Source organism: Drosophila grimshawi, unplaced genomic scaffold (assembly GCF_018153295.1).
Source record: "Drosophila grimshawi isolate 15287-2541.00 unplaced genomic scaffold, ASM1815329v1 contig_311, whole genome shotgun sequence".
In the NCBI taxonomy this organism is placed as follows: domain Eukaryota; kingdom Metazoa; phylum Arthropoda; class Insecta; order Diptera; family Drosophilidae; genus Drosophila; species Drosophila grimshawi.
Window position 1 is genome coordinate 18,857,272 of NW_025063098.1, and position 10,625 is coordinate 18,867,896.

At 39.2% G+C, this 10,625-nt stretch overlaps 3 protein-coding genes across 5 annotated transcripts; 1 reads left to right on the forward strand and 2 right to left on the reverse strand.

Annotated features, from left to right (window-relative positions):
• Positions 1–942: 942 nt before the first annotated feature.
• On the reverse strand, positions 943–2,133 carry LOC6567693 (lysyl oxidase homolog 2A). The gene is made up of 2 exons (XM_001993741.3): positions 1,288–2,133; positions 943–1,214 (listed from the first exon to the last, which is right to left on the reverse strand). The coding sequence occupies exons 1-2, from the start codon at positions 2,039–2,041 to the stop codon at positions 982–984; spliced, it is 987 nt and encodes a 328-aa protein (XP_001993777.2). The 5' UTR covers positions 2,042–2,133; the 3' UTR covers positions 943–981.
• A 414-nt stretch (positions 2,134–2,547) lies between these two features.
• On the reverse strand, positions 2,548–7,642 carry LOC6567692 (methylthioribose-1-phosphate isomerase). Of its 3 annotated transcripts, none has more exons than XM_032740116.2 (6): positions 7,624–7,642; positions 5,610–5,793; positions 3,743–3,978; positions 3,437–3,666; positions 3,197–3,360; positions 2,548–3,112 (listed from the first exon to the last, which is right to left on the reverse strand). In XM_032740116.2, exons 2-6 carry the CDS (start codon positions 5,739–5,741, stop codon positions 2,783–2,785), a joined length of 1,092 nt encoding a protein of 363 aa, XP_032596007.1. In that variant the 5' UTR covers positions 5,742–5,793; positions 7,624–7,642; the 3' UTR covers positions 2,548–2,782. The 3 variants fall into 3 exon arrangements, with proteins under 3 accessions (XP_032596007.1, XP_043070964.1, XP_001993776.1); XM_043215029.1 differs by lacking the exon at positions 7,624–7,642 and adding an exon at positions 7,349–7,451; XM_001993740.2 differs by lacking the exon at positions 7,624–7,642 and adding an exon at positions 5,854–6,068.
• Positions 7,643–7,792: 150 nt separating this feature from the next.
• On the forward strand, positions 7,793–9,574 carry LOC6567691 (isochorismatase domain-containing protein 1). The gene is made up of 3 exons (XM_032740117.1): positions 7,793–8,183; positions 8,245–8,454; positions 8,542–9,574. Exons 1-3 carry the CDS (start codon positions 8,046–8,048, stop codon positions 8,821–8,823), a joined length of 630 nt encoding a protein of 209 aa, XP_032596008.1. The 5' UTR covers positions 7,793–8,045; the 3' UTR covers positions 8,824–9,574.
• Positions 9,575–10,625: the final 1,051 nt, after the last annotated feature.

The following is a 10,625-nucleotide window of genomic DNA, read 5'->3' on the forward strand; positions in this document are numbered from 1 at the left end:
CGATTTTTGGCACAGCTAGTAGCTAATTGTTAGGGTATACAATGACAGCAAATAAACACGCATCCAATATAACAAATGAAAAAGCACAATAGCATAATAATAATAAAAACCAAAAAACAAAACAAAACAAAAAAAAAAAAGAAACGCCACAAGCTCGATAAAGCATAATTGAATTTTAGCACAAAACAAAAATGAAAACAAAGAAACAAAGCAAGCGCCGAAATATTTATCTATAGTAATTAAAGGCATATTTATAGATCATAATAATAATAATGAAATACCAGATATACATACATAAAAGTCTACTGTATAAGAGCAAATAAAGCTGCAAAACAAAACAAAACACAAAAAAAAAAACAACAAAACAAAACATAAACATTCAAAAAACAATAAACGTATTTAACTACAACAATTGAGAAATGTCTTTCTTATTTCAACAAAAAAAAAATCTTTCCGATCGATTTAAATTCTTTGCAGACGACTAATATAATCAAATGAACTAGTTTGAAGCATACTTTTAGGATTGGCCAAAAGACTATTCCTATACCCTTGCCATATCTTTATCCTTACATATTTTTGAAGAGCATAGTGCGTTAGGATCACAAGTACCAACTCTATCGATTGGCAGTTAAGGATAAATGATTTTGGCAACCAAACACAAGTTAGAGCCGACCTTACTATAATACTGAGTATCACAAGTTCAAGTATGTGTGTGCTGTTAAAGTCCGTAAGGATATTACCGAGATATGACTACACAGAAATATATTTTGTATGCATTTCGGACATGTTTTTAAATTGTTCATAAGCATATAGTTCGCTGGGAGAGCAAGGACATGCGCAGGCTTTGAATTTCCCTTGAACTCTCTACTTGCTGAAAGCTAACATAATTTTAGACAGCTAATATAGTAATAGAGTTTAATTATATTTTAAATTTATCTTCGAACATGTTTTAATAAAATTTATTCCACATACATTTGGCAACTAAGCAAACAAGGGCTTTCTTCTACAATTGGTAACTCTTGTGGTTAGGTTGTCGCCCGTATAATGCAGGTCACACTCGGCGCCATTATTCTCAAAGGACATCTCACCCAGCATAAACTCGGGATTTAGAGCGACACGCAGGATATATGGTCGGTTAATGGGCACGGTGGTCACATCGACCCACTGGCAATCTAGGACATGACTATAAACATCCGCGCAGCCAGGAGTGATACCTACCAAAAAAAAAAAGGAAAAACACTCAATTCTAATGTGAGATGATCAGGTAGATAAAAAGCAAAAATGTACCCTGGGTAAAATTGCCACAGGTATGTCTGGGCTGCACGCCCACATTGCACTCGGTGTCCATCAAGCAAAAGGATGCCTTGTGACCCTGAGCGACCTTCTGATAGCGCCGATTGAGCACATCGAACGTGGCAAATACGTTCATGCTGTGATAGTGCTGGTGGCATTGATGCCACTCCCAGTCTCTGTAGTTTGCATAGGGACTCACATCCGCATTGCCCACGTTGGAGGCCTTCACAGAGAAGCGGAGCAACTTACGCACTGCACGCGGATTTGTTCTCCGTATCACATACGCATCTCGTGAGACACAATTCTCCTCCATGGCGCAGGTGAGCTGTGTCATAGGTACATCCGCCAGATATGCGCTAATCTCAATATCAGCTAGGCCAAGCTCGAGATCTGCAGATCGGGCAACACATGCCACAGTGCTCACATTACGATTGGCGGCATTGCAAACCGTTGGATATGTTAGCTCTCGTTGACACTCGGAGAGTTTTGATTCTGTGCCGCGACACAGGGTGCCAACCAAGGCCCAGCGATTAGCGCGACTGTTGCCATGTACGGTGCTGGGTCTGGCCATGGATGCGTATCCGAGTCCGAGCTGCTTGCACACAACATTGCCCTCCCTCAATGACCAGCGTGTGCTGCAAATGGTGCCCCACGTGGCGCCTTTGTCAAAGCTAACCTCTACGCGACCCTCATGCCGGGGTGGTCGATGGGATGTTGTCCGTTGTGAGCTGGCCAAACGCACCTGCATATTGCTAAAATTGGGGTGCACAGTCCGATTAGCGTGGCCCAGGCCCACAAAGAGTGCGAAAATTAGCAGCAGCAGCAGCACATTGAACTCCATGTTGGTGGCTAGTGAAGCACTTGCTGTGAGCCCGCAGCTTTAAAGCCAAATTTAAACAAAAGGCGACAACAACATCAAAACAAACATGGAAACACTGCTGTCTGCAGCACTCCGAAGATTGAATACTCTTTGGAGAACGTAGTTGAACTGCCTTCATTTAAATATTTTTTTTCGACGTTTGTGTTTAAATCTAAATATTATTATTTTCTTTTACTTTTGAATTTGTTTTTGAAACCTTGGTAAACAGAAAAGATGCTTTTATCTTGCGAACGATTATTGCTATGACAGCTTCATGATATAGTGGTTCGATTCTGCCGACTCCGTCAGATGTACGCACCTGACGACAAAACTTTGAAAGACTCCGCCAGAGTACATAAATAAAAACATCTGGCTGAGCTTTAGCAGCCCTTTTGTATTGTTGTGATAATAATGTGCATTGTATTTTTTTTTATTTTTTATTTTTGTTTTTTCATTCACAGCCGACTCACATATACAAAAGCCAGCTGCCCGATTGCCCCTGCGTGTGCCTATGTGTATCTGTGTGTGTGTGGTGCCTTTCACAACTGGAGTGCATTCATTCAACGCAATTATTAAGAACAGCAATAAAAGCAGCAACAAGGAGAGCAAAAGCCTTTATCAATGCAGCTGTTATAACTCAATCAGCTTGGCAATCTCATCTTTTAGGGTGGACGGCTTGAAGACGCCGTGCTCCGTTATGATGCCAGTGATGAGGGAGGCGGGCGTTACGTCAAAGGCGGGATTCCAGCAATTGATGCCCGGCGCCGCAATCCGATGCTCGCCGACATGGGTCATCTCTCTATCTGGTCGCACCTCGATGATAATGTGCTCTCCACTGGGTATCTGCAGATCAATCGATGTCAGGGGTGCTGCCACATAGAAGGGAACACCATGATGCTTGGCCACAACGGCTATTTGATAGGTGCCAATTTTATTGGCCGTATCACCATTGGCAGCAACCTGCAAGAATAGCAAAGAGATTTGAATTGGGATCTCAACTGCTGCAGCGGTCTGCTGGTCTGGCCTAGCATTAGTTGAACTTACCCGATCTGCACCGACGACGACAGCTGCCACATTCTTAACACGAAATAGCGCCGCTACCATGCTGTCCAGCACCAGGGTGGCGGGTAGCTTCTCGTGCACCAACTCGTAGGCGGTTAAGCGTGCGCCTTGATTATACGGCCGTGTCTCAGTGCAGTAAACGTGCTCTAGAAAAGGCAAAAAAAAAAAGATAAGAGTAGTTAAATAATTGCTCTCACCCGATTATTGATAATAAACACTTACCCAGCTTCCCCAGTTCGCTGAGGTGCCGCACCACGCCCAGCGCTGTGCCGTAACCAGCTGTTGCCAGGGACCCCGTATTGCAATGGGTCAGGACACGCACAGGACTCGCCGAGCCGGGTGAACCAGTTGCCTCGGCCACGCGCTCCAGTATGGCCTTGGCTCCATTTGAGCCTATAGCCCGATTATCGGCAATATCTTTTTCCAGCATTGCCTCAGTGGCGTCCAGGAATCTTGAATAATATTGGGATAATGGCTGCGCCATGTGATTTTTTGTTTTATCCACCCTAACACAAAATGTTCTGTTACCTTTGCTTCATGTTGGCCACCGTGACGTCATCATTCTTGCTTAGCTCATTGGCCAGCGTAATTAGCTCATCCGCAGAGATTTTCATGTTCACAGCCGTGGGCCGAGCTGAGACCAAATAGTTGAGCTTCCCTTCAATTTCCTGGCGCAGGGATTTCTTCGTTTCGAACTCCTCCGGATAGATCTCAACGGCCAGGGAAAGGCAGCCGACAATGGCAATCGCCGGTGCCCCTCGCACCTGCAAAAAAGTAAACAAACCCCAAATTAATGAACAAGTGCAAATGAACAAGTACACTCAGAGAAAGACAAAGACAATTTTGAGCTAATATACTTGAGAAATTTCTGATTCAAAATCTTTTAAGATGATACTTCAAATATAAGTTGATTATTGAACTGTAAGTCAATGAGTTTTTGATTTAAGAGATAACTTTGAAATTATTTCGAACTTTTAATTATTTGACCCAATATAATCAAGTTTTCGATTTAAGAGATTAAAATTTAAAATTCCAACGTAATAATAAATATAATGATAATATAAATAATGGATTAATCGATGTTGAAATTAGAATTTCATTCTCGTCTAATGGCAACATGTGTACTTGAATTGAGTGCAAAATTCCTTAGTTTCTCTGAGTGTATAATCAACTGCTGCTGCTGCTGCTGCTGCTGTGTGCACGTTCTTATCTATCTGGCCATAAACACTTTATAGTAAGATTATATAATAGCTCGCAGTCCACGTGATGAGCATGCGTGCTGCTCTTTGCACAAGCCGGGGCAACAGCAGCAGTGGAAGCAGAAGCAGGGGCATGAAGCACCCAGTGGCAGCAGCAATAGACATTACTGTAAACAGTTTGGAAATTATCTCTCCCGTTCGCCGATTCTATTTGTTCAGTAGCTAGAAATGGGACTTATCTGCACTGTACCGAAGATTAAATACGCTTGAAGGCTAACATTTTTCTTGTCTTAGCCAATTAACAACATTTTTCCAAACAAAAACACTTTCCTATGTAAGCTATATGTACAGATCATTAACTTTTGCTTAAAAGCGATTGTTGTGTATTTGGTGAGTTTGATAAACATATGTTGTTGAAAAAATTTAGTTTTTCATAGAAATCGATTTTTTTTTTCGACGTTTTCTTACTTTGAGAACTGCCTGCAGCAAAAACAAAGAAAAGAAACGATTTTCTTCCTTTATCATGGTGAAATTGGTGCCGATGAACAATATTATTTCAAGGCATATTTATACCTCAAACTAAAACTATTTTATTATAATTATAAAAATCTAAATCGGAAATGAAGGAAGTTATCAATGAAATATAATAAACTTGATCAGCATATATTTAAAATTTGAAGAGTTTTCCAATTATAGTCTCTGAGACTAATGCTGATCACGAATATATTAAACGTTTTGGGGATGTTGCCAATGCCTGTTGCACACTTTTGCACAACTTCATCATAGCCCAGATACGTTGAATTTCGTGATCATTTTAAAATGCAGACCTAATAAAAGGTATTAAGTAAGAATGCGATTAAAAGTCGATGTACTAAGTAGAGTGCAGTCCACTTAAATAGTTGAGATGAACAAAGCGCCAACAACTTGTGATTTCTATTTATTTTTTTTGGGTGGGGGGATAATGCATTAAATTCTTGATGATGATGTGGCAAGGGTTTTGTGCTTGGCAAACGTTTTACACTATTAAATTCAAATATGTGTAGCGAATTTTTAATTACGTTATTTTTAGCAAGCGACAACACTAAAAGTGACAAGAATATTTTAGAATGATTTGTGAACTGGGTATGCAGACAGAAATTTAATTGGTAAAGCTGAAACGCTGATTGGTTCTGTTTAATTGATAGATGGCTGCTTACCTGCATTTTGTTGATGACCTTCCAGCCATCCTCGACGCCGCGCACCGGCAAATACTTGGAGACGACGGGCAACAGGAGCTGATCAAGGATCTCGAGACTCCCTCGCTTATATTTGATCGATTGTAGGCTCATCTTCTTCTGTTGTGTTGTTGTTTAGTTTTGCAAATTTGTACTATGCGACTAACTGTAAGAGAGAGAGAGATGTATGAGAGACGTTAACAAATTGTATTCGGCCAAAACAAACCAATTCAAAATTTGGTGGGCGTTGATTTCGTGTTGGACCTGCAACATTTGCGACTGTCACAATTTATGGCCAGTGCCCAAATCGAATGTATGTATTTATCAATTGATCTATATTAATCAAATAAAACGTCAAACTGTCGAAAATGGCTCTCAAGCTCGGTGCAATTTTTGCAGTTGCTGTTTGGCAACGTCCGACAGCCAAATGCTCCCCTTTGCAACTGAAACGATTTCAACTGCGAATGGACCGCGACCAAATTCAAACAAGTAAGAGTGCTCTAACTGAGAGCAAATGCTCGACTAGCAGATACCCTACTTTTGGGTATGGAAATGGGTAATATACAATTTACAATATTGTTGAAAATATCTACAAATGCTATTATCAAATACTTTCTTGTAATATGTCAATTTACTAAGATAATTTTTTAAATAGTCCACAAATTCTTAAAAGTTAATAAAAGACAAATTTAAAATGAAAATTGTAGTTACTAAATAATTGAAAATAAAATCAATAAATTAATTACAATCTAAAATTAAAATAAATAAATACATATGGTAAAATGTGGCAACATTTATTGCAAGGATTGTATAAATATTGAAAATAACCCAATCAGACCAAAGAAAATAAATATTTCCTTGCGATATTTTAGTCCTTGTATAAAGTCATTTTAAAAGAGATATTCGCAGCTGATTAAATACTTGAAAAATACACACAAACAAACAAACAAATCAAATTTAAGCAAATTGTTTCATATAATTCACACGTTGAATTGGGTTAGAAATTGCGGGGTATAAAAAATGTTGGCAGAAGAGAGTAATCAGCATGTAATAGGTAAACTGAGCAGAAGAGAGTGAGAAATTCTCTCGCACTGTGTGTATAGCGTCTAGATGGCTAAACGATTAATTAAACTTGTCACAAAGCTTGTGTGGATCCGTTGAAAATTGATAAAGGCAGGCAACGATGTCAACGATGACGCCGAAGCTGACGTCGGCGCTGGCGCAGGCGCAGGCGTTGACGCCGGCGTCGCTGTAGCTGTCAGCATTTTGTCGAGCTTTGTGTTATTTGTGTTTTTATATGACAGCCGAACAGTAAAATGGACAGCAGCGCGCTTATCTTCAAACTGAAATAAACACATATATTTTTATGTATATATGTGTATACACATGTATATGTGTGTGTGTAAAAATAAAATCCAATCGTAATGCCTTGATAATTCTCAGAGAAGCGTAATTAATGCGCCAGCAATTAGTTGTGCGCGTTGTAACTGTTAGCAAAGAACTTGCAACCTGGTGCATTGCCAAATGTCTGTCTAAACAAAATTATTGCACACACACACACATACACACACACACACACAGAATAACATAAATGTAACTGTAAATATCAGCGGCATGCAACTGGTGGTTTGGTTGGCCATAACATTGATGACAACCGGCTGACGCATTGGCAACAGCTGCAGCTCATACACACATGTATTTAAACATTGATTTTCACTTGCCTATTTTATATAATTTCGAAATTGTGTGTCAATCACTTTCAATTCACCTCACAGAAATTTAAATCGCAAGCAAAAAAACGTAAACACAAAAAAGGTAAACAAGCTAAATGAAAAATGTTAACGCACAGTGTGACCATTTAGCACAGGCCTGTTAAGTTTATAGAGGGCAAAAACATCTGATTGTCGATAGACACCGCTTCTTACTTAAACTAATTGTCAAAATGTTATAAAACACGCCGGCTTTTCCTTTTCTGGTTGTTGCTGTTTGTACTCACTGCTATCTTTACGTATTTGACGTTTTATCAATTGTAATATTTGGCAATAACTTTTTGCTTAAATCATTAATAAATTCGTTTAGGCAGCAAATGGTCAGAATTTATTCTAACTTTTCTTTTCAAGTTGTAAATTAAAGCTTAACGCGTCGCTAAACCGTTCGAAAAGTCCAATTAATTAAACACAAAAGTTGTGCTTTGAAAAAATCACAGCGTTTAGTTGAATGAAATTTTTTAACACGTAACAGTGCATTAACAGAGCGCGTTTTTTAGTATTGATTGTTAACAGTGGTGTCGATAACGATAAGGTGGCGCAACATATCAGCTGAACGGAAAAGTGCCCATGAATGCCAATAGAGGGCGACTACTTTGCGGGAATATTCAAATTGAAGTTCAAAATTTGTAAACCTAAATACTTTTGAACAATGATGGAGCAAAAAATAACACATCGCCTGTACCGTCTAAACCCGTCTAAAACCTTATTTATGTTGTGCGACCTACAGGAAAAGTTTAGGCCAGCTATACCAATGCTTGACGCCGTTATAAAGAATTCCAAGAAATTGGTAGGTTTATCGGGAATCAGCGATAATTAAAGCTTACAGTGAATGAGAATTATATCCGCAGATAGAAGCTGGCAAAATATTCAATGTGCCACTGGTGGTCACCGAACAATATCCGGAAAAGCTGGGCAGCACAGTTTGCGAACTGGATGTGAATCATGCCTGTTGCATTTTACCAAAAACACAATTCAGCATGTTTTTGCCACCCATCGAAAAGAAAATGAAGGATATCTTTGGTGAGAAGCCAAAGACAGCGGTGCTTTTTGGTATTGAGGCAAGTTCAAATCCATTTGAAAAGGAATTCGATCTGTACTTATATAGATGAACAGCATTTTCTCACAAATCTTTCTCTCTTACACAGACGCACGTGTGCGTGGAGCAAACTGCATTCGATTTGATCAACAATAATGTGGATGTTTGGCTGGTTGCCGATTGTTGCGCCTCTCGGCTCAATCAGGATCGCGATTTGGCACTGGAACGATTGCGACACATCGGCTGTACAATTGCCAGCTCGGAGAGCGTCATCTTCAATCTACTAAGCGATAAGGAGCACAAGGCCTTTAAAAAGATAGCGCCACTCGTGAAGAAAGTGTCGGCAGATATGAAACTTTGGCTGCCCACACCGAAAAAAGCCAAAACATAATGCTCTTTGATGTCGACCGATTTTCGTATTACATTTCTGGAATTTCTCAGTGTCTCTGAGTATAGCTCATAGGAAATTATGAGGAAGTGGAAGGGGGAAAGATAGGGCCTTGCTGTGCATCGTCAAAAGTCATAAACATTTTCGGTCAACCGGACAGTTGAATGGAGAGCGGTTCCTTATATGTTAACGTTGCCAAGAGTAGCATTCGCTGGCTAACCTGCTGCCTACTGCCTGCTGTCTGCTGCCTACTGCCAGTTTATGCAAAAATGCTCGGAGCGCACAACTTGTAAATACCGATGCAGTTAAATTTCATGATGCAATCTGTGGCAAACAATCTGCGCTTGTTGTTTGCCTACGCGCCTCGAGGCAACAACCCATAGCTGTGTCTAAAATCTATAGTCCCTGTTCGGTCTGTGGTCCATAGGTGATGGTGACAATGTTACCAGGCAGCACGCGTCTGTCTGATTGACTCATAACAGGCAAAAGCGATCACAATCTCAGTCAGCCAGTAAGGCTAGCAATTTATTTGCCCAAGTCCTGCTAGCTGCCTAAGTGAAACTGATGGCGATGACACTCAAGCACGCGATATGCTAAAAGTTACCACAAAACACTATATCCAAAGCAATTAAATGCTCCGATTCTAAACTAAGAACAACAAAATTCATTTTGTATAACTTACATAATTTTGACTTCCTTATTGCAAGAATAATGTATGGAATTAGTAATTATTTCACACTTTTCCCCTAACTAAATATTAAAAAATAGTTGCAATTTAAAAATTGTTTTTAGATATTCAATTTATTGAAAGTCGCCTTCTTACTTAAACAATGTTTGCAAAAATTCTTTAGAATAGATACTATTCTATGAGAGCAACATCGCACAGCAATCTTTTTATGATGTTTATATATTCTTGTTCGGCATCACCTGCCGAGTTTTTATAGCTCGTCTGTAATTCTGTCTGTTTATATGCACACGAGTCTCTCCTTCTTGAAGCTCTCTTCATAAATCTTGGCATATGTCTGTCTTTTTGCTGAAGCACATATCACATAGCTGCAATAGGAACATGTTTCTTATTTACCAAGTATAAATAACCAAACTACAATGAGAATTATAACGGTTAAACAGATTCGCATTTCATTAAGTCGGATTTAAAATAGAAATCAAAACAGCTGCAGCGTAAAGTGGCGGCTTGCTCTGTTTTTTGTCATTATCATTTGAATGGGCAGTAGCAATTCTCTTTGAACTTGTTTGTTTGAGTTTGGGGTTTTGCTAATACGTCAACCTTAGAAAGACATAACTTTCCGTTTTAAATATATACTTTCTGAATTATAAGTTGGGTTGCCCTTATTTCTAAAATTTAGACCAATATTTTTGTAGTGCATGTATAATCAAAGAAAATTTCATTGGTCAAATGCCATAAATATCAAGTCGAGCGAGCTTTCGAATCAGTATGATTTTGAGCCCCTACTTGCAATGAATATATTCATTGCCCCGATTCCAGCTATTTGTTTAGCATCAGCTTTTCGGCTTTCGATAGCTGATAAGACGAGTGTACATATTTAATAGCTGCACTTACCCATTAGTAGTACGGCCTTAGTTGGAAATGCGCAAAAAACCTTGATTCGTTTTAAATATAATTTAAACAACAAGAATAAAGCTAAACAGTAGAAATTATGACATTTTGCTCATCTCAATTCCACAATATAGAATTCATCTTTCTACCGATTAGGAATAAGAACATTTGCAGCCAAATGATGATGATCCAATCCGTCCGGCTCCGACATAAGTACTGCCGGCACCAA